Source organism: Rana temporaria, chromosome 1 (genome assembly GCF_905171775.1).
Source record: "Rana temporaria chromosome 1, aRanTem1.1, whole genome shotgun sequence".
Taxonomy (NCBI): domain Eukaryota; kingdom Metazoa; phylum Chordata; class Amphibia; order Anura; family Ranidae; genus Rana; species Rana temporaria.
This window is the reverse complement of record NC_053489.1, coordinates 581212213-581236917: the sequence shown is the minus strand read 5'-3', so window position 1 is coordinate 581236917 and position 24705 is coordinate 581212213. Positions and strand designations below refer to the sequence as shown.

At 42.3% G+C, this 24705-nt stretch overlaps 1 protein-coding gene across 2 annotated transcripts in view; it reads right to left on the bottom strand.

Moving 5' to 3' along the window:
* NFXL1 (nuclear transcription factor, X-box binding like 1) overlaps positions 1-24705 on the bottom strand; it is a 127229-nt gene that overhangs the window by 4557 nt on the left and 97967 nt on the right. For both annotated transcript variants that reach the window (XM_040334972.1, XM_040334979.1), the window contains exons 20-22: positions 20663-20767; positions 8140-8226; positions 1662-1715 (exon numbers count right to left, since the gene is read on the bottom strand). In XM_040334972.1, coding sequence (XP_040190906.1) covers positions 1662-1715; positions 8140-8226; positions 20663-20767 — 246 coding nt within the window. The remainder of the gene's footprint in view (positions 1-1661; positions 1716-8139; positions 8227-20662; positions 20768-24705) is intronic.

Sequence of the window (24705 nt, the reverse complement as noted above, 5' to 3'; positions counted from 1 at the left end):
GCCTGATGAAGAAGCACGCATGCTTCGAACGCGTGCACCTCCCCGCGACCCGTACCCGGAAGTGACTTTGTTCCACTACTGTGCTCCACGGAACGATGTCCCTCTCTTCCCTGCATCGGTATGTGGTTCCCTCACCGCCGCTGACAGAGGCAGGGACCTACAGTGACTCCTGTCTACCACCTTTCAGGCCAACAGAGCACCATCATTCTGGACGCAGAGCGGATGAAAGAAACCTACAAACCCACAGATAAGCCTTATGTCTTTAGCTCCTTTGTGAGAGACACTTTTAGACGAATACTTTAATAAAATAACCAGATTACTACGCTTAGAGGGCACTGCTTTTTCTCTTTCTTACCATTTCAGATTTTCCTTCAACCTGCAAGCTGGCAGCCTTCCTTGCGATATTATAGTACAATATTTATTTTTATGGACTTGTTCTAATGGACTAATAATACTGAAAGTGAGGGGAAAAATCCAAGCTTTTGAATGGCCACTGGAATAGGAGTAGAAGGGAAATCTTCCAACCTAAACACTTGTTCCAGTGACATCGAAGAGGTTTCGTCTTCTTTGGAGAGACCTCCTCTCATTTCCCGATTAAGAATGAGCTCTGGCGTGTTCGCATAGTACACGTGCAGAGCCCGCCAGGAAGTGTGCACAGCGCTGCGCTAATCACAGTCGGGGAGACATTGTCCCGATGCTCGGCTGCAGGGATCGTGGAATGTCTCCCTGGCTGTGATTAGCGCAGCACCGTGCACACTTCCTGGCGGGCTCTGCACGTGTACTATGTGAACACGCCAGAGCTCATCCTTATTCCTGATATTTCCTCAAGACAGGAAGAACAGGAAAAGGTCTTTAGTTGGCTTGCAAGAGGAAGATAGGCCAAGGAGAACCTCTGTACTATGCTGTTCTTTCATGGTCAGGCAAGCGACACAGGAAGCTGCAAGTCTGCCATAGCACATAGAGGTCTATGTACAATATTTTGGCAGGCAAAAAAGTTCACTTTACATGGTTACCTATAAGAACCCACATTTTTGCTTTTTTTGTGTGCTTTCTAGTACAGGTTTGAACACAAGCCTGGTTACTATAGGCAGTAACTATAGTTTAGTTTCTTCACGCTTTTCCAAGCTGTAAGATACAGGCGTTCCTTTTTTTTATATATATATATATATATATATATATATATATATATATATATATATATATATATATATATATATATATATATATATATATATATATATATATATTTATTACATTTTGCCGGCTGCCACAGAAGATCAGTAAACAAAATAGATCCCGATATAACAATGGCTGCTGGAATAACACTCAGCTGATTGCAATGAGCCAGTTATGTCCAATTGTTTGGGAACATAAAACAAGTCTATGTGAACTTTGGCACTGATACACCCGAAGACATAGAATGATTACCACACCACCGCAATTTTTTTTAAGAAATGGTTGACAAATTGGGATATCTATAGGCACCAGTGAAATCAGCAGGCAGTCCTATGCAAGTAGCTTTGCTGGTAACCAACCCGCCTATTGGGATAAAACAAGTCTTCCCTAATAAGTGCATAATAAAAAGGAGATAGAAGCCTCGCAATGCCACCTTCAAATGTTCTTGTACAACACAAATAATAATATAATGTTATTAGTAGTACCTGCTGCTTTCGTTTCTCTTCCTCATTTGCTGCCTTCTCTTCCTTTTCTTTCATCTGCAAAAAATATATAAATATATATAAAAAAAAAAAAAAAGAACATAACCAGCGGTGTACTAAGGTGGGCGCAGTTTGCTTCGGGTGTTGGCCTGTGAGTTGGTAACGGACTTCCAACCCCAGAATTAGACTGCTAGTAAGACCTGGAGGGGGAGCAGAGAAGGACGGGGGACAGGGGGGAGGACCGGAGGAGCACAGAGGGGAAGCTGGAGAAGGATACAGGGAGCACTCAGGAACAATCGGTGCGGTGGAAGTTATAATCACCAATCTCCCGAGATTGGTGATTATAACTTGTGGTTCTCCTCCTCTCCCCTCCGTGGCTTTCACCTGCTTTATTGAAAGCCACTCAGAGATCTGTGATTATAAATCCCCCCCCACCGATTGTCCAGGTATCAGACTAGGCATCGGGATCATTTGCACTAGTACTCATGCAAATACTCGGTATCGGACCGATACTTGTATCGGTAGAAAACCCAGGGCAGCACAGTGGTGTAGTGATTAGCTCCCTCACCTGGCAGCAAAAGGGTTTGAATCCCAACCATGACGCCATCTGCTTGGAGTTTGCATGTTCTCACTGTGTCTGCGTGGGTTTCCTCTGGGTACTCCGGTTTCCTCCCACACGCCAAAGATATGTGCGCCTAGACGCATTTGGCACAGTACAAATCCTACATCAAATCAAACCCTACTTTTGGTAATACAGTGGAACCTCGGATTGCGAGTAACGCAGTTAACAGTTTCGCAATACGAGCACTGTATTTAAAAAATTGTGACTCGGTTTGCGAGTATTGTCCTGCAAAATGAGCACGATTCAGGCCAAAGCGGTGTGCAGTACCGCTTTTGGCCTGAGGAAGGGGGGTGCCAGAGCCAAGCAGAGCCGAACATTGCCGATTGGCGCAGTTCGGAAATGCAAGGAAAGGCCCGAGGACAGCACGGCTGACCTCGGCAAATCTTGGGTAGGAAGCCGAAGTGTCCTCGTCCTTTTCGTCCATTTCGAGGGTCTCCGGCGCCCCCCGCCTCTGGCCGCATGTGGTATTGCATCCCATTGAAGTCAATGCGGAACAAATAATTTTCGTTTCCATTGACTTTAATAGGGAAACTCGCTTTGATATGCGAGTACTTTGGATTACGAGCATTCTCCTGGAACGGATTATGCTAGTAATCCGAGGTTCCACTGTATAGTGTATGTATGGAACAGTTTTATTTTATTAAAATTAGTGTGCTGGGATTTATACTCGTCTTACATTCTTGCTTGTAGCTCTGCCATTAAAGCATATTTTGTGGGTAAAAGGACTATGGAATATGCGTCTTGAGTATAGTGGGGTTTTATTTATCTATGCCCTTTTAAGCCCCTCCCACTATTATCACACTTTGACAATACTCCTAATACGTCACTTTATTCCTTCAAAACATTTTTTTATGGGTGTAAAAAAATGATTGGACCCGGGTGCCACTGCATATTATATATAGAATTTTCATTATTTTGCTAGCAGAGGCTAGAAGTCTTGCAGTCTTCCAACAATAATCTAAGCACATTGCTTTCCTATCCCAGGAGGGTATTGGACGTTCTCTTCTTTTTATTTCCACCAGTGAGAATACGCAGATCCAAGCTGCATGCATCCTCAGGTCCTTAAAGTGGGGGTTCACCCGCACATAACACTTTTTCCCCTTAGATTCCTGCTCGTTTTGTCTAGGGGAATCGGCTAGTTGTTTTAAAATATGATCCGCACTTACTGTTTACGAGATGCATCTTCTCCGCCGCTTCCGGGTATGGGCTGCGGGACTGGGCATTCCTATTTCGATTGACAGTCTTCCGATAGACTTCCGACGGTCGCATCCATCGCGTCACGATTTTCCGAAAGAAGCCGAACGTCGGTGCGCAGTATAGAGCCGCACCGACGTTCGGCTTCTTTCGGCTACTAGTGACGTGATGGATGCGACCGTCGGAAGCCTCTCGGAAGACTGTCAATCAAGAAGGAACGCCCGCTCCCAAAGACCCATACCCGGAAGCGACGGAGAAGCTGCATCTCGAAAACGGTAAGTACGGCTCATATTTTAAAACAACTAGCCGATTCCCCTAGACAAAACGAACAGGAATCTAAGGGGAAAAGAGAAAAAAAAAAACATCATTGGGTGAACTCCCGCTTTAAGTGAGGAAAGCATGCCAATCTGCGTGATACTTTATCACATTTTCCCTATGATTAATCAATCTTGATCATCACTCGGGGGGAAAAAAGAAAGCCTGTGTGGTGACCATTTTTTCTGTTTTAATTTAATCTGTGACTAAGTCTAGCTCCTCTGTCAAGGAAATCTGCATTAATATGCTTAGCTAATGATAATAAATCGCAGACACATTTAGCCATCCTTAAATGACTCTTCAGGCACCAGGATTAAACTCAAACGTCCTTGCAATTCTGTCAATGAAAGAGTGAGACAAGCACAGCGAGTGCTTTATTGCCTTTTCTTCACCGAAGGGGGAGCAATAGAGTATTATTTCCAAAGAAGTTACTGGAAAAGCTGTGTCTGCACAACCCTCATCTCAGACAAAGGAGGACAAATATAAACTAAATAACTAAATCATAGCTGCTCTGCTGAGACCCCAAGCGATCTCTGGTGTTCATAGTGTGTGCATGGTAATTCTCTCCTTTTCTAAAAAAGTGTTACTAAACCCAGATTAGTCTGTATATGCAGTAAAGCACGCTTGTTATACTCACTGTGGAAACTAAGGGGTTAATCCCCTACATTGTGTAAAAAGCATGTTTGACTGTCTTCTCTGATCCTCCCCTTCCTTTACTGTCCCCAATCCATCTCCTGGAGCACATGTTCAGTTTGGTGTGTATTGCTAGAGAGTTTTTTTGGGAGGGTGCATGCGATTGGTAGAGGGCAAATCAGCAATGTCCAGACAAAGGGTCAGGGGCCCTGCGGCCTCATAGGCAGTCATAGGACAATGAAACACTTCCTGCAAGCAATCAGATATTCGATACGAACACACACACACACAAACTAAGGGGCAGGTGGCAATGCCACTACAAGAATGTTACTGACACCCCTAGTGCATTCGCCACAGAATAAGGCTAGTATCTGCAGAATTTATTCAACCCATCACAATACTTGAAAGAATGAAAGATGAGAAGGTCAAAAAAAAATTGATAGGCTTGTTGAAAAAATTATCATATCACAAATGAAATTACAGCCTAGTCTAAATAGATGCTTCTTTAAACATGTGCACCCTGCATCAGCACGCACCAAGGACTATGAAATTCCAGTCCATGGTGTATTATACAGAGTGAAGTATATACTATACATTCTCATGGACAATTCAAGAGGGTAGAGACCATGTTGGATGCAGTTTTACTGAGGTGGGCATTGTACAAATTCCATAGAGTGCATGAGAACGACCTCCAACAACCACCCCTTTGAGCTACCACATACATTGAATTGGTGGTGTTTGATCGACAGTGGCACAAAATGTACCAATGGTCTGGGAAGCATTGGCCTACATGTTGACCCTAGCTGTAATATTATTTGGTAAGTAATATTATGTATGTGAATAATGTAATAGTAGCTTTAACTTTCATAAAGTGCAAGAAATTATTTTCAACTGCAAAAATATAAAAAAGCAAATTTCAAAACCATATATACAGGATATAAAAAGGATGACATTATGTATGCCAAAAGACTAGTATTAAACTGGAATGTCCAATTGTGATATCTGCCATGTGCATGGGAAACCGCAGTTAAATACTTTTGACTCTCTAAATATTCTGTAAACTCCTGATGAAGCTTTTCAGCAAAAAAAAAAAAAAAATCGAGTCTCGACTTGGTCCATAGTCATAAGCATAAGAAAGAGTTGAACAAAAAAAGGAAATTATGTATGGCATATGACAAACCAAGGAGGGCAAGTCATCAGAGACTCATACAGGTGAAATTCGAAAAATTAGAATATCGCGCAAAAGTTCATTTATTTCACTAATGCAACTTAAAGTGGAGGTTCACCCAAAAACTAAATTTTTAACATTAGATTGAGGCACGTTTTGTGAAGGGGAATCAAGTGTTTTTTTTAAATCGAAGCAGAACTTACCGTTTTAGAGATAGATCTTCTCCGCCGCTTCCGGGTATGGGCTGCGGGACTGGGTCGTTCCTATTTGATTGACAGGCTTCCGACGGTCGCATACATCGCGTCGCGATTTTCCGAAAGTAGCCGAACGTCGGTGCGCAGGCGCCGTATAGAGCCGCACCGACGTTCGGCTTCTTTCGGCTACTCATGACGCGATGTATGCGACCGTCGGAAGCCTGCCGGAAGCCTGTCAATCAAATAGGAACGCCCAGTCCCGAAGACCATACCCGGAAGCGGCGGAGAAGATCTATTTCTAAAACGGTAAGTACTGCTTTGATTTAAAAAAAAAACAAAAAAAAAAACACCCGATTCCCCTCAATCTAATGTTAAAAATTGTTTTTCGGGTGAACTCCCGCTTTAAAAGGTGAAACTAATATATGAGATAGACTCATTATATGCAAAGCAAGATAGTTCAAGCCGCGATTTGTCAAATTGTGACGATTATGGCTTACAGCTGATGAAAACCCCAAATTCACAATCTCAGAAAATTAGAATATTGTGAAAAGGTGCAATATTCTAGGCTGAAAGTGTCCCACTCTAATTAGCTAATTAAGCCATAACACCTGCAAAGGGTTCCTGAGCCTTTAAATGGTCTCTCAGTCTGGTTCAGTAGGAATCACAATCATGAGAAAGACTGCTGACCCGACAGTTGTGCAGAAAACCATCATTGACACCCTCCATAAGGAGGGAAAGCCTCAAAAAGGCAATCGCAAAAGAAGTTGGATGTTCCCAAAGTGCTGTATCAAAGCACATTAATAGAAAGATATGTGGAAGGGAAAAGTGTGGAAGAAAAAGGTGCACAAGCAGAAGGGATGACCGCAGCCTGGAGAGGATCGTCAGGAAAAGGTCATTCAAAGTGTTAGGAACTTTCACAAGGAGGCTGGAGTCCGTGCATCAAGAGCCACCACCCACAGACAGATCCTGGACATGGGCTTCACATGTCATATTCCTCTTGTCAAGCCACCCCTGAACAACAAAAGTCAGAAGCGTCTTACCTGGGCTAAAGAAAAACAGACCCGGTCTGTTGCTCATTGGTCAAAAGTCCTCTTTTCTGATGGGAGCAAATTTTGCATGTCATTTGGAAACCAAGGACCCAGAGTGTGGAGGAGGAAGAATGGAGAGTCACACACTGCAAGATGCTTGAAGTCCAGTGTGAAGTTTCCACAGTCTGTGTCGTTTTGGGGAGCCATGTCATCTGCTGGTGTTGGTCCACTGTGCTTCATTAAGTCCAGGGTCAACGCAGCCGTCTACCAGGAGATTTTTGGAGCACTTCATGCTTCCTTCCGCAGATGAGCTCTATGCGGATGCCGACTTCATTTTTCTGCAGGACTTGGCACCTGCCCACACTGCCATAAGCACCAAAACCTGGTTCAATGACCGTGGGATTACTGTGCTTGATTGGCCAGCAAACTTACCCGACCTGAACCCCATAGAGAATCTATGGGGCATTGCCAAGAGAAAGATGAGAGACATGAGACCGAACAATGCAGAAGAGCAGAAGGTCGCTATTGAAGCATCCTGGTCTTCCATAACACCTCAGCAGTGTCACAGGCCGATAGCTTCCATGCCACGCCGCATTGAGGCAGTAATTGCTGCAAAAGGGGCCCAAACCAAGTACAGATGCATGCTTATACTTTTCAGAGGTCTGATATTGTACAATCCTTGTTTTATTGATTGCATGCAATATTCAAATTTTTTGAGATTGTGGATTTGGGGTTTTTATGAGCTGAAAGCCGTAATCACCACAATTATGACAAATCCCGGCTTGCTTTGCATGAAATGAGTCTATCTCATATATTCGTTTCACCTAAGTTGTATTAGTGAAATAAATGAACTTTTGCACAATATTGTATTTTTTCGAGTTTCACCTGTATGCTATGGATCTTTCCCTTTGAGTGATGTAACCATGTTGGTATACATTTTTGTAATATTTATACATTTTATTGAACAATTTGTGTTACCGATTTTGTGTGACCCATATACATCTTATATATTTGAGTTGACTACACTAAGGGATGAAGAGCAAGAACCTACCTATCAATATACCCATGTTTAGTGATAGATTGAAACTAAATAGTTCCTAAATTGGCTTTGGAGCACAAAGAAGGAGAAAGAGGAGCACATGAGACCCAAATACAACAGTTTGATGTTCCTGGCCTACAACAAGGATAACATTATCCAAGTTACAGCTGGCGGTGGGTGCAAAGATGTTCAATCCTATGGGGGCACAGCTACAAGAGCTACTCACACATTCTCCTGATCGAACTCAAACCACATAAAAGATATCTGGTAAAATATGCAGGCATTTACCTCTACAGCTTTTTTCTTCAGTGCTAAACAATGCAAATCACACTCCAGTGAAACATGACCCTCACGTGCAGTGTTACACGGGAACTCCTACAAATGGAAAAGGAGAACAAGGTTATGATCAGCAGTTCAGGAAGGTCATTATATCAAGCAGCTCTAAGGAGGCACACAGATAAAATATCCAACATCTTCACATATACAATTCTGTTAATCATAATTTTTAATATGAAAAATTACTTAATATAAAAAGAAAGGTTCTAATTAATGTATGCAAAGCGTTGACTACACAGGGCTCTTGCCAGCTCTATAGGGTTATAAGTAAATGTATGCCTTTAGCCTGGTGTCGTTAAAGCCTTGAGACACATTAACATACTGCAGATATGTAGATACCGTACTAGGGAGAGCTGACATTCAGTGCTCTGGCCAAACAAATGAATGCCAGATTGAGGTGGGGAAATAAACTAAAATACCAAGTGTTCCTGGGAAAAGGATAACTCTGTTGTAGCAATAATCCTTAGATCTGATGCCACATGAAAGAGGTTGTACACAGCATAAGCACAGGCTGTGGACAGGACATGATGAAAAACTAGGTAAATAAGACTGGGGTCACCAGGAGGCCAACAAGAGCATAGGAAAATGTGTCCTTGATCTTTGGTGGAGAGACGCGTCTTCTACAGCCACTAACTGTAATGGAAAAAAGGTGTGACATTGAGTGAAATCGGCTACATAGAGATCTAGAGCTGCTCGAAAAAGACGAACTTTTCTCCAAGCTTCATTAAAAGAGATACAACTGTGCGTTTTACTCAAAGGTTGTTTTCATTTTATTACTGCAGAATATGTTTACCAACCATTTATTCTCTTTAAAAACAACTCTCAGCCCCCCCACGTACAGAAGGAGCAACATGTTACTCAAGTATATAGGATATTAGTGCCCAGGTACGGCCAGCCCAGCACTAGATTTTTCCTGGCTCCATTGTAGACAGCTGTGTGCATTGAGGGGATTAGAAAACGTGGCTGGTGGGTTTTGTTTTTTATAGAGATTGGTGTACTAAGGCTGTATTCACACCTTAGCACAGCGTTTTGTACCGCGATTTGCCGCGACAAAACGCAGCGTTTTTAACCGCGTTTTTTTAACAGGTCATTGTCGGCTATGCCGAACGCCAAAGCCGCCTGAATACGTGCGACAAAAAAGGGTCCGGGACTTGTCTGAGCTTCACGCGATCGGCGTGGAGATGTGAACCATCTCCATAGAGATTAATGTTATTTCTCCCCTCCAGCGTATCTGAGCGTCACGCTTCGGGCGTTTTGGCGCTCAGGTGTGAATGCAGCCTTAGAGCGGATCTTCACTGCATCTAAGCATCACAAACCAAAAAACACAATTCAATTCATTTTTAATATTCAAAGCAAACTCTCCCAGTCACACTTTATTTTGTTGAGAAATCACTTTGAAAAACAATCCCCTAACATTTCTGGAAGGCAAATAATTTAGGTAGCATTTATTCTTGGAACCCATCTGCCCTTAGCACAGATATGCATGTAGGAGAGCGCTCTTAACCAAGAAACTCCCCCTTCTGGAAGACTCAGGGGATGCAAGACATCATTTGCCTAGGCAGGAAACCAGGAAGTAACTGAAGATACGTAAAAAATGTTTAAACCAAATAAATATTAAATACTTTCCGTTCAAATTATTAATTCTAGCAGCATGAGGATTAAAAATAACCATTGTTGATTGGGAGAGGAAAGTTCTACTTTACAGTGGTTGCAAGGGCTCAAGTTATTTACCTTTATGCATTCAGGTAAAAAAAACAAAAAAAACTGAGCAGCAGCCCCCCCCCCCCCCCCAATCAATACTTATCTGAGCCCCAACTCGATCCAGAGATGTGCATGAGGGGGCAGCGGCTCTCCTGGTTCTCTTCTCCCTATTGGTTGAGACAGCAGCAGCAGCCATTGGTTCCTGCTACTGTCAATCACAGCCAGTGAGCAAATAAGGAGAGAGTGGGGCAGAGCCGAACTTTGCTCAATGTGTGAATTGGCATGCAGATCCGCAGCTCGTAAGCAAGCCTGCTTGGGCGTCCCCTAGGAAGCTACTTGCTATGGTAGCAAGAGGGTGGGGCTTGGAACGCCGACAGGGGACCCAGGAATAGGAGGATCGGGGCTTCTCTGTGCAAACCCTTTGCACAGAGCATGTTTGTTATTTAAAAAAATAAGTGAAAAGCAAACCTTTACTGCCACTTTCAACTAAATTATGTAGACTTTTATAGACTTTAGCAATTAAAAGCAGAGTGTCAAGCTGCTATCCACTACTTGTTCCTTCCTCCCAATAGGCAAACATCTGAAGCCGTTTGGAGCCTGAAGCCTGATGAAGTCACGTGACGACACGTGTAGGGAAAATTAAGCACCGGAGGCGACGTGGACGAGCCCGGCGCTCGTATTTTATGTTCTTTTGTTTACTTCTAAATGCGAGTACCATTTGTCTTACCAATAAAAAAACACATTTATTCAAACCTACTGCACCATATTGGGAATCCTTTTGTCCTCTCCTTGCTATTTGGGCACATCCTTTGGAGAACCCATACCTCACAGACAGGCTATACACCCAGGCAGCATGCCCCCAGGCTCTGAGGCAGTACCGGACCGAGATTGTGTATATGTACATGCTGTAACGTCACAGAAGGGGCCATTCATTCATTACCATTAGAAGAACGCCCACAGTGTGGACACCATACAAGAAACTGTCACCCATGACTCAGATTCAGCACTTTATATTTCACCATTTTGGATTTGGATTTTTATATTTCACTATGCATGCTTTTTTGTATTTCATGCAATTAGACATTTATAATGCTTTGTGTACTGTTCATCTATTGGATTGTCACGCATGTTAACACGGTTGTTTGCACTTTTAATCCAGAATCTGGATTCACTGACATTTGCACTTTACCACTGCTGCAGTACTTGCTGGCAGGTTAATTTTACCACTTTAGACAGTGCATGCTAGTTTTCTTTGCATTTTTGCATCTAGCACTTTATTTCTGTCATATATTGTTCTACATTTGTCTTCGTAATTTATACACCATTATGAGAACATTTATTTTATCCTTTTTTACCGGGGTTTCTTGCACTTTGCACATATATATATATATTTATTTTATTGTCATCAGCTCAGCACTATTTTACATACACAAAAATCTGAAGCCGATTGGAGTGTTCGTGTTTATCTCACTGGTAGAATGTGATCAGTCAGGACATGACTGCATGTCTAACCAAGGTCACCATGTGTACGGTATATAGAAATCTATATATCATTAAAAACTTAAAATAGAAATAAGGATATTTAAACATTAGCTCATCTAATATCCATATATATATATACATGCTCTGTCTAGGGCAGGGGTGCCCAACCAGTGGCCCGGGGGCCACATGTGGCCCGCGGAGCCCTCTGATGTGGCCCGCGACCTCCTGCTCTGGGATGGAATAGAATACTGTTATTAAAGGTCAGTTTATTACTAAAATCACAGTGTATATACGGGCAAATCTGTTCTGCAGTGGTTACTGGGCTTCTTTCAAACTGATGCAGAGAAAAGCACCTGTGGGTTACCTACACTGAGCCATAGACTTATATTACCTGCGAGTTTGGTGTGCTGAGCGTAGAGTGGGTTCTATAGATAGAGCAGAGTGGGCTGCCATCCACACGCTCATTGTGGCCGGCGACCGGTTACCAAGTCGCTTAAGTGGCCCTCGCTCTTAAAAAGGTTGGGCACCCTTGGTCTAGGGGCAATCTGGTCAGAAGTTTGTCTAGTAGAAGAGAATGCAAACTTGGGAAGAATATGATACTGTAAGTTAATATGAGCAATTACTTAAAAACAGTTTTTTCTGAATCCACTGGGGGGTAACGTCAACTAGGAACTCCCCCCACCCCCTCTTCAAATTATGGCAAATAAATCGGAAGCTGTACTACCTAATAAAAGACAGATGTAAATAAAGCTCCTGTAGATAGGTTACGTTACTGCGATATATTCAGACAAAAAAAAAATGTAAATTTCGCTAACCCTGTCACATAACGGACCTGCACTTCCTACAACGTCTAGTACACTTCCTCATCATTAGATTCTTTGTTTTGTATATTATGGCAAAGCACCAAACCACAGAGACACTCAGAGAATACCAAAGACTACTTGCTCAGGACACGGCAGATCTGCTCTGGGAAACCGCTTAAACTTCATATTGTTCTACGTACTATAAAGCTGTGTGCGCTATAAAGGAGTATGTTTTTTTCTTTCCAAAGAAATAAAAAGGAGCAATAAAAATAAACCTATGGGAGATTAACTTCAAAGTGTGAATCACAAAAAGAGAGCCAAACAATAAGCTATGAATGCAGTCAGAACTGAAAAATGCTTCATTTTTATTAACCAAGAAAGTACTATGTACACCATGCTTCTTCAAAAAGGCAAAACACGTGAGTTGTAAATCATAATCATACAACACATTGGGGTTGATTAACTAAACTAGGGGTGCAAAATCTGGTGCAGCTCTGCGTAGAAACCAATCTGCTTCCAGGTTTTTTTTTTTCCTCAAAGCTTAATTGAACAAGCTGAAGTTAGAAGCCGATTGGCTACCATGCACAGCTGCACCAGATTTAGCATTTTTCAGTTGTAGTAAATCGACCCCTTTATCTTCATTTGCCAAAATTCAATAGATTGTAGACAACCCTGTTTTAAAAGTTTTACTATTGCCTTACTTTAAGGTGGAAACGCTTAACTGGTATTTAACCAGTTCCCGACCCCCGCATGTACATATACGTCCACAATATGGCACGTACAGGCACATGGGCGTACATGTACGTCCTTGCCTATTAGCGGGTGGGGGGTCCGATCGGGACCCCCCCCCGCTACATGCGGAGGTCGGGTCCGCTCGGGGAGCGAACCGGGACCACGGCGCGGCTATTTGTTTATAGCCGCTCCGTCGCGATCGCTCCCCGGAGCTGAAGAACGGGGAGAGCCGTATGTAAACACGGCTTCCCCGTGCTTCACTATGGCGGCGCATCGATCGTGTCATCCCCTTTATAGGGAGACACAATCGATGACGTCATTCCTACAGCCACACCCCCCTACAGTTGTAAACACACACTAGGTGCACCCTAACTCCTACAGCGCCACCTGTGGTTAACTCCCAAACTGCAACTGTCATTTTCACAATAAAGAATGCAATTTAAATGCATTTTTTGCTGTGAAAATGACAATGGTCCCAAAAATGTGTCAAAATTGTCCGAAGTGTCCGCCATAATGTCGCAGTCACGAAAAAAATCGCTGATCGCCGCCATTAGTAGTAAAAAAAAAAAAAATTTATAAAAATGCAATAAAACTATCCCCTATTTTGTAAACGCTATAAATTTTGTGCAAACCAATCGATAAACGCTTATTGCGAGTTTTTTTACTAAAAATAGGTAGAAGAATACGTATCTGCCTAAACTGAGGTAAAAAAATGTTTTTATATATGTTTTTGGGGGATATTTATTACAGCAAAAAGTAAAAAATATTGCATTTTTTTCAAAATTGTCGCTCTATTTTTGTTTATAGCGCAAAAACTAAAAACCGCAGATGTGATCAAATACCACCAAAAGAAAGCTCTATTTGTGGGGAAAAAAGGACGCCAATTTTGTTTGGGAGCCACGTCGCACGACCGCGCAATTGTCTGTTAAAGCGACGCAGTCCCGAACTGTAAAAACACCTTGGGTCTTTAGGCTGCATATTGGTCCGGGGCTTAACTGGTTAAAGCGGGGGTTCACCCTAAAAAAAAAAAATTTGTTTCTAGCATGCAATCAAGCATACTAGCGCGAGCTACAGTATGCCTTTATTTTTTTTTTGGCGCCGTACTCACAGTTTAATCCCGTAGTGAAGTTTCATACTCCCCGCGGGGAATGGGCGTTCCTATGCAGAGGGAAGATGATTGACGGCCGGCTATGGCGCGTCACGCTTCCCGAAAATAGCCGAAATAGGACTTGGCTCTTCACGGCGCCTGCGCAGTCAGCTCCTAGTCTGTCCGCAGGTGCCGTATAGCGGCGAGACCTACTCCAGCTATTATCGGGAAGCGTGAAGCGCCATAGCCGGCCGTCAATCATCTTCCCTCTGCATAGGAACGCCCATTCCCCGCGGGGAGTCTGAAACTTCACTACGGGATTAAACTGTAAGTACGGCGCCAAAAAAATAAATAAAGGCATACTGTAGCTTGCGCTAGTATGCTGGATTTAATGGTAGAAACTTGTTTCTTAGGGTGAACCACCGCTTTAAAGTGGGAAACCATGCATGAGACAGACAGCCAGAAACAGTCCAGACAGATTTGTCCTGCACTTTCTTCAGCAAGACAGCAATGAATACAGAATACTGTTTTTAATACAGAAGGGCTTTATACAGCAAGTTCTTAGCTTAAAAATTTGAAAAATAAATCATTTAAAGTTCATTCACACCATATGTGCAAGAAAACTGATGGGAAAAGCACCCAGATTTCACTTGCAGACATAAAAGTTTACGTCAGTTTCTGTTTTCGTGCGCGTTTCAGTGAGTTTTTATGCACGTTGATGTCAGTTTTCATGCGCGTTAGTTATGTGCCCTGTTAAAACCAATGTTGATTTCATGTCAGTTTTTTTTCCTATGCAGAAAACTGCATCCACAGGTTGTGGTGTGAACAGGGCACATAGAGAACCATTGTTTTATTTGAGCCCTTGCAAAATGTGTGCAGAAAAACTGAAATTTCTGCACCATGGTGTGAACAGAGCCTTACTGTAACAAGTCCCAGTCTTTTACATGCTTATCAATAACTTTATTTAGCACAACTTCCAGGGTTCCAATCAACTGCTCTACCAACCTACCAGTTTGGGATTGCTGCTGGATATCAAGTGGCATAGTCAAGGACCATTACTGTGTACTGGTCACCCTGGTGGACTTTGGCAGTGGCCCAATCAGATCAATGGCAACGCTCTTTAAAAAAAAGGTACCTATGGGTACTATCCAACTTCAACACTGTGGTACATTATGTTTACACGTAGAGCAGGATTTGCAACACTTAACTGCTTTGTAAATACTGGTCCAGACAAAACACAGCTCAATCCACTTGTCATTTTCTACACCTAAATGATTGCTCAAAAAATTGTGAATAGGTCACATCCAACACCATCCTTGTGGGAGACTGGGGAACCACCAGCTGCTCCACAACTTGCTCCATCTATACATTATAGAGCAGGGGCGGACTGACCATTGAGGCACTGCCCGAGGGCCCCATGCGACTAGGGGGCCCATCAGGGTTGCCAGGCTCATTAAAACCAGGGACAGTATGTAAAAATCTGTGTTTTTTTTTTACATCTGTCCCGGATATGTCCAAAACCGGCATGCTTTTGATGTGAAAATCCTGAGATTTTAGCTGCCCTGCCTCTGTAATGCCTCCTGGCTTGGTGGCCATCTGTAAGCCCGGGGGACCCATAATCTTCTATTGCCCGGGGGCCCCATGAGTTGCCAGTCCTCCCCTGTTATAGAGTATATTATGGCATTATGAAAAAAGAAGGTATCCCAGGCTAACTTCTGTTTGCTGAGGTACACCGTTTTACCTTTACATTTCATATTTTTGGCACTAGGGCAGTTTTATCTGAATTCCCAACCTTGAGCAGGTGTCAACATCCCCCTAAAATTCAAGCAAAATATTAACAGAATTTACTGCAGACACATTTTTAGGACTGGTTATGCGTTTTTCCCCTACAGTTCCGGAAAAATCACAGCTCAGTATAATACAGTGCAGCAAGTTCTTAAGCACTCCTTTGACATGATTTACAGTTCCATTAAATGGACAATATCTGCCTTCCAGTCTCAATTCCTATGTGGGTTACAGGAACAAGCTTGGAAAATGGTGACATATGCTTCTCCAGGTCACATTCCATAGGCTCATATAATATGGGGCACTTGGCAACCACGTTTCAGTCTTTGGCACTGCTACCACTGAATATGCCAAGTCCATTTCAAAGAAGAGAATCCTTTTGGGCTACGGTGTGTGTCTACTTTTCTTATGCGCTGCTTTACCCATTTGAATAAAAAGGAACACAGTCTAACCTGAGGGTGAGGTTTACCTGTTCTTTTGTTTATAGCGTAAAAAAAAAAAGAAAAAACGCAGAGGTGATCAAATACCACCAAACTAAAGCTCTATTTGTGGGGAAAAAAAGGACGTCAATTGTGTTTGGTAGCCACGTTGCACGACCGCACAATTGTCATTCAAAAGTGCAACAGCGCTGAAAACTAAAAATTGGTCTGGGCAGGAAGGGGGTGAAAATGCCATGTATTGAAGTGGTTAAGCCATGTCATCTAGCAAGCTTGACAAGCCTGAATACCCGTAGTAACGGACCATTGTAAAGCATTTACACCAATACACAGGTAAGTGTCTTTCTGTGACACTTTTAAAACAGCCCAGCTGTCAAAATAGACATTTTACATGTCCAGCTATAATTGAGATATAAAAAATGTCTATACTACTGTATAATGAAACTTATTAGGTACAGCAAGCGAAGGGCGCACACTACCCTTGTTGCAGAATTAAAGCATAGGAGAGAACTCGCGATTGGTCTCTAGCAAAACGGGAGCCAATTCTGCATAATATTTTGGTTGCCTGGCTGTAAAATATTGTCATCCGGAAATATAGATACAATTAGCTCACTGCTAGCGTGAGAGGGTCTGTATTATAAAACATTTCAGCACTCCTACTTCCCATCCCTTAACCATTGTGAGTGTATTGGAGAGGGGCTCAGCAATGCCCTCTCCAAAAAGCTGCTAAAAACTACAGCTTGAGAGCTCATCTTTACCATCAAAATACAATACAGCCACCCAGCCTTTCATCTTGGAGAGCCAAAGACTAAAATCTAAGGTCAATTTTATGAGTGAACTTTGCCAGGACCCAAATAGTCCAGGGCTTTTTCATTCTTAAACCATTTTGTTTTGCCGTTTATTATTGTCTCTTCTTTCATTGCAATATATATTTTTCTGTAAATATTTTTCTACACTGGTTTTGTTTTTTGTGTTAGACTTCATTTTAAAAACTTAGTTTATCTCTAATGTACTAAAACCAGTGACCCTTTGCTTGCCTTTATCTGGCCCTTGAGGTACCATTCCATTTACGGACACCAATGATGGGGTACTATTCCTTCCACTGATGCCTGTGTTGAGGCACCATTCCACCCACAAACACCAACAATGGGGCACGAGTCCTCCCCTAAATACAAACAATGGGGCACCATTTCTCCCTCGAAAACCAATGATGGGGCATCGTTTACTCCCACTGACATCAGGGTGTTTTCTAAATCCCACTGGTCCCAATGAATACCTTTGTGGAAGAGGCTCCTCCACTCTTGAGGTTGTAGTTTGCCTATTGTGCCACTGTAACATAACAGATTTTCTGTTACTTAAAAGGAGAAGTCCAGCCTGAGCTTTTTTAGGCTGGGATTCTCCTCTGGGTCACAGGGGTGCATTTAGTTTTGCACTCCTGTGATTCTTTTTCAGCGGAGGGCGGTCTGAAGTCCACTCTCCGCTGTCGTCACTGCCATCAGTCCAGGCACTGCGTCATCTTAACTTCCAAGTCGGGATGCATCAGTCTGGTGCTGCATCCACCGAGACAAGTATGACTAGGGGAAAAAAATTTAAATAAACTTCTCTTTTAACAGGCAAGGCTCTGTTACAGTTCCAGACCACTCACTACACAGTCTAAGCAAGCGTGAGCACTTTCATTTCCAGCTTTTTTTTGTAATGTGGAACAAACATCTGGGACTTTCCAGGGTCATATTCCCATATGAATTACCTCTTGACTTTAGGATACTCCTTGACATCCTGGGGTTACAAGTCAATGTAGGTCTTCTGAGGCTTCCCTATTAAAACATGTGCTAGCACATAAGTTCAGAGATCCTCGGGTAGCTTTTTGCATTTGGTGACTCTTTCAGAGACACTGAAGCAAGTTTTAATATTCTCCAGGGACACATTTCATAAAGTGCTCTGCACTAGCTGTTGAAATGTAGAAGTCAGCCCCTGCAACACCATCTGCCTCTAACAGGGCTTGTATCTGTTGTTGTAGACACAGTTTCACTAGTTGCTGTCTCTCCTAGTAAGCCTGGTGGGCTACAGTCAGTTGTTGCTTCTGCTGGGCAATTCACCTATTTCTGGTTATAATTTGCCAAAACAAGCTGTTTATTAAGCTCCTTTATTTTGTTCAACAATAGCTGCCTCTCTTTTAAGGTACAGCCCACATCAAATTACAGAGTTGTAAGGGTGCATTCACACCACGATTTTATCATCCTACTTGTTCTCACGATTCTTAGGTTTGAAATCGTACAAATCTGTATGGCAAAACGTATCCATTCACTTCCATTCATTAATGTAGGTCCCCAAGTGCATCCGATTTGATCCGCATCAGATTTGATACGATTTAAAATCGCATCAAAAATCGTGTTTGACCACGATTTTTGGTCCTGATTTGAAATCGTATTAAAATCGTGTCCGATTTTTTTTATATTGTGGTCAATCTAAATCGTAATAAATCGGATGACTGTGCGTTTTTATCCGATTACATACGATTTTGTCATATACGATTCCATCCGATTTAACGGTCCGATTATCGGATGTAAAAATCGTGATGTGAACCTAGCCTAAGGATGACAGACTCAACTAGTACTCACTGCAGTAAACCATACACACGATAGGGACACCCAGGAACAGTTAAAGCAGGTTTGTGCTGCACTTTTATTCAGCAAGGCAGCAATTATAATTTCAATGCAGTACAAGTCCATAGCATAAAAAAAAAAAAAAACACAATTGCTCCTGTGAGACACTCACTAAACTCTGGTTGGTTCTTGATTAACCGTGTTCCCCCTAATGGAGTCCCCCCCAAAAAAACTGTCAGCTCCTGTATTCTTTGAGTGTTTTGTTGGCATTCAACTCCCACTGCAGAGAGCCCTGGGTATCTGTCAGAATGCAAAAATAAAGGACTGTGGAGAGTGAACACTAAAAATGAGGTCTTGTGTTACCAGGTGAGATGTGGACCTAGGAGTAGAGGCTTTATCCCACTCAAAGCTCTACAAAAGACCTCAGGCTCCAGGTCCCAGAACAGAAATGATTAGAATTTTGAGAAAAAAAAAAAAAAGGTTTGCTTTCTCCTTATCCACCATAAACCCTGAAGCCCCATACCATATGTACGTAAGAAGTCTAGGTGACAGATATACACAACCCACAATCCTTCTTACCCGTACTTCACATTATGTACAGTTGAACCACGTGTTTCTAATTTATTTTTCTTGGGGATTGCAATTTACATAAAGAATAATAATAAAAAAAAAACTCTTGGAAACTCAACATCCTTGATAGAGTAATAATGTACAATAAGTCACACCCTCAAACAGCCTTATTAAACTGGATAAAGCAGGCACCTGAATATATGTTCTAAAAATGTCCAGAATTTGGCGTTTTGATTCCTATTTGAACAGAACAGCAGATAACAGATATACAGTATAACCATGCAACGAGAATTTACCGATGCAGGCAGTTCCCAGGGTTACAAATAAGATGGGGTGTGCAGGTTTGATCTTAAAGCGGTGGTTCACCCACACTAACAACATTTGAGCATTAAATTCGGCATAGTAGCGCGAGCTACAGTATGCCTGTATTGATTTTTTTATCCCCGTACTCACTGTGCAATCCTCTATAGAAGATTCCGACTCCCCGCAGGGAATGGGCGTTCCTATCAAGAGGGAGGATGATTGACGGCCGGCTATGGCACGTCACGCTCCCCGAAGATAGCCGGAACAGGTGTCGGCTCTTCACGGCGCCTGCGCACAGACTATGCGCAGGCGCCGTGAAGCGCCGAGTCCTATTTCGGCTATTTCCGGAGAAGCGTGACGTGCCATAGCCGGCCGTCAATCATCCTCCCTCTTGATAGGAACGCCCATTCCCCGCGGGGAGTCGGAATCTTCTATAGAGGATTGCACAGTGAGTACCGGGCTAAAAAAATCTATACAGGCATACTGTAGCTCGCGCTACTATGCCTAATTTAATGCTATATAAAAATAAAAAATTCATTAGGGTGAACCACCGCTTTAAGTTGAATTTGTAAGTAGGAACGGGTACATTTTTTAAGTGTAAAAATTATTTTTATGATTTTTTGGATAGCATAGGGAAGGGTTATCACCCCTGTCAAATTTGTTTTGCTGTATGTGCCCCTGATCAGAAGATTTCACCTTACTTTCTTGTCCCAATGACAGTTGGATTTGGAAAATTTGGGGTTGTTGTGGAAACAGGGATTGGTGATAAGACTTCAGTGGGGATACCTTTTTCCCATGATAGAGCTTACAGGAGTTAATTTCCCTTCCTAGGGGTAGATTTCCTCTCCCTCCATTTGTAAGTCAGATGTTTGTAACTAGGGGACCGCCTGTATATGCCAACGCAGATGAAGTACCATACAGAGAAATGTTAGTTTTGAAAAAACATTTGTTCGATCAGGCAGTTATACAGACCTTTTTAATTCTCCGACAAGGGCATCGAAGTTTAACTTTCTGAATACAAAGAACTGAACAACTTCCCTGGTGACAGATCTCTTTGCACCGATGTCCACAGGGCAGCTGGGGAAAAAAAAAGGTAAATAAAGTTTAAAAACAATGAAAAACACATGGATTCAGTTCATCATAAAAATTAAAGGTTACCATGCAAAGCATATTCTTAAAGCGGTATTAAACCCAAAAATGTATTATATTGCAGCTTAACAATCAGATATGAGGTCTGCATCGATTTTTACACCTGGTGATGTTGCAAGTATCACACCTACTGTATTAGCAAGACACAACTCTGGGGGAATGAGAACAGGAGGCACAGCAGACAGCAGCATTGTCAGTCTCGGGGAGGGGAGCAAAACTCCAGCTCACATTTTAAAATCAGTTGCAGCGGGGTGTCAAACGCAAATTTATTGCGGGCCGCATCAGCATTGCGTTTGCCCTCAAAGGGCCGGTTGTATCTGTAAGACTATATAAATGCATCTACGCTTTAACATATGAAATAATTACCTCTGAATTAAATTATTACTGGTTTTGGTAATAACTAAAGGCCTTAGCTGTGAAAGACAGGTGCAGACTGGCACAGAGCCCATTCACACTCCTTGGGGGGGAGCAGAGACGATCACCTCCACGGCTGCACAGAAAAATGCACAATCTGTAGAAGGGGCTCTGTCTTTTTTGCTGCAGACTGCTGAGACAAGGTGGTAACAGATGAGGGTGTGGTGCAGCTGCAGGAAAGGTGTGAGGGCCACATGAGATGGCCTGGAGGGCTGCACAAGACCTGTGGGCCTTGTGTTTGACACGTGAGTTCCAGCAAATAGTTTTTCCTTTTGAGATAAGGGGTGAATTAATAAAAAAAAAAGAAAATAAAAAAACCTGATCATTTTCATCACCCTGCTAGTGTTTAAGTGGTTTGTCCAATCCATGTAATCTGAAGCATTCTGCTGGAAAGCTTGAGCTTGCGAAATACAACAGATTTGGGCATCGCTAGATGAAAATAGAAGAAAGCAAGCCTAAAAAAAAGGAAACCTTCACATCAAAGCACTGGTCAGCTGTAATATAATAAAGGTTTGCTTTTTAGTTAAATACTGCCTAAAGACCTAGGTTAAAAATCAAGCATCATCTTCTCAGCCTACCTGCCCTAAAAGTGAGAACCTCCCAAATACAAAGTTGGGTCCCATCCTGAACAACTGAACTGATATTTCTGGGATATAGCCTTGGCATTGAACTCTTCTGGGAGAAACAGAGGCACTAACTGAATGCCTCACCCGAGTACAGACAGACTGCCCACCAATGTTTTTTTTAGAACATCTGTGAAAGAGTGGAAGGCTTCATCAATGACATTCCCCAACCCCCCCCCCCCCCCCCCCCCCCCGAGCATGTTCCAAAGCTAGGGCATAAAATAACTAGGATATAGAAGAAGAACTTGTTGTTGGGACTACTATCTAACTGGCTGTTGTAAAAAAATAAAAATAAAAACACACAATCAAAAATGTATATAGAGTGGTATTGATGGGGGGAGAGGGGAGAGAATACAGTTGGCTAGCAAGGTCACAATAACTCATCCAACTCAAATTGGATGTTGAAAAAACATTAGTAACATTTAAAAAAATATATATATTTTTTACTACAGTGCTTTGGGCTAAAAAAAAAAGCCTTTAAATTTGCAATTTGCTTTTGGGAAATAAGCCTCAGGAAAGAAGTAGTCTATTGGCCAGATTGCCTGTCTAGCCATACTGCCAGTCTGGGCATCAGTTCACTGCTCAGAAAGCTGAATGAAACATGTCTCATTAATTAAACCATTATAGGGATTAGCCCTCTAGCTATGTACAGTCGTGGCCAAAAGTTTTGGGATTTACACAAATATAACATTTTCACAAAGTTTGCTGCCTCATTTTTTTATGATGGAAATTTGCATATACGCCAGAATGTTATGAAGAGTGATCAGATGAATTGCAATTATTTGCAAAGTCCATCTTTGCCATGAAAATCAACTTATAGCAGAGTTCCACCCAAGGCTTCACTTCCAGATTCCCTTACCAAAAATGGCAGCGCCTCCACCCGAGAGACAAATCGGCTTTGGGTGAGGACATCGCGGGCGCCCTGGACAGGTAAGTGCCCTTATTTTAAAAGTCAGCAGCTGCAGTATTTGTAGCTGCTGACTTTTAGAAAAAAAAAATTCGGTGGAACTCCGCTTTAATCCTATTAAAAACAATTTCCACTGCATTTGTTAAGAACACTTCAGGACACTCAGGAAAGTCCTGCAAGTGCCAGGACCGTCTCTTACAGTTAATTTAGCTGCGGGATCAGGGCAGAGCTTGCTCAGGAATAGCAGTAGGCAGGTGGGAGCGCACCTGCATGCACAGTGAGGCAAAGACTTTTGGATGATGGCCTGGTGTAAAGAATGGCAGCAATCGAGCAACTGCTCTCCAAGAAGAACAGGGACAGACTGAAATTCTGCAAAAAGGTACAGGGATGGGACTGCTAAGGACCGGGGTAAAGTAATTTTTCTCTTATGAAAACCCTTTGCCATTGTTTGTGGGCATGCAGAAAAAACCTTGTCCAGAAAAGATGAGTGCTACCATCCTTCCTGTGTCATACCAATGGTAAAGCATCCTGAGACCATTTATGTGTGGGGTTGCTTTTTAGCCAAGGCAGTGGGGCTCACTCACAATTTTGCCTAACACCACAGCCATGAATAAAGAAGGTACAAAAACATCCTCCGGGGGAAACGTCACCCAACCATCCAAGAACAGTTTGGTGATGAACAATCCATTTTCCAGCATGATGGAGCACCTTGCCATAAGGCAAAGTGACAACCAAGTGGCTTGGGGAACAAAACATTGAAATTTTGAGTCTATGGAAACTCCCCAGACCTTAATCCTATTGAGATTGTGTGACTGCCATTAGTCAGGATGTGGCCCAGAAGTTGATTGACATCATGCCAAGACGTATTGCAGAGGTTTTGAAAAAAGAAGGATCGACTCTGCAAATATTGACACTGCATAAACTTAATGTAATTGTCAATAAAAGCATTTGACACTTATGAAATGCTTGTAATTATACTTTAGTATACCATAGTAAAATCTGACAAAAAGATCTAAAAACACTGAAATATAAATTTGTGAAAATTTATATTCGTGTAATTTACCAAATTTTTGGCCACAGCTGTACTTAGTATTACCGCACAAGTGTAATTGTATGAAATCCAACAAACAGGCATATCTTTATGGGGTAACTTCCAACAAATCAACAGGGTCTGGAAACCTAGATGGTATACAGAACTATGTACTTCTTGCATATATACAGCATGTTTTACGTCTCAGGCATCATATTTAAAGGTTCTGTGTGATTGTGTCAGATTGTAAACCACAGACGGCACCATAAATTAAATTGTCATCTGTATGAGACTGCAACATAAAACATTTAATGGTTATTCATATGAGACTGCAACAAACATTTGAGAAAGCTACAGCAAGCCTTTCATATGGCAAAACTTCAGTGGAATTTAGATTTAAATTAATCATATGTTATATATTAGCAGCCTACTGTTAAATTGATAGAAAAACCATACATTCATAAGGTGCCAAAACAGATGGAAATGTAGTCTACAAGCGATTACAATAATACAATCTCCTATCTACGGTTCAGTAAGCTTCCTTCCACAGGAAATGTGCCTGCTACCATCGAATTACACCATGTGAAAAGTCAAAGGAAAGATGCTGAGCTCTGTAAATGTCTGCAGACCTTCTAGTCAGCAGCTACAGCAAAAGACAGAGACATACTAGGGAGTTATACAATATGAAACGTGGGTCAAGAAACAACACTTCCACAAAGCCCCAAAGGGCAGAAAAACACCTTCAGGCTGCCAAGAAAAACAGCTCATGTCTGGCTATCAGCAACATCGTCAATCCCAGAGTTCTACTGCTGAAACCCACCAAATTACCAACAACGTGCTATTTTATTCATGCCAGTGGAAGCAGACTAATTGCAAGTGACTGATACGCCTT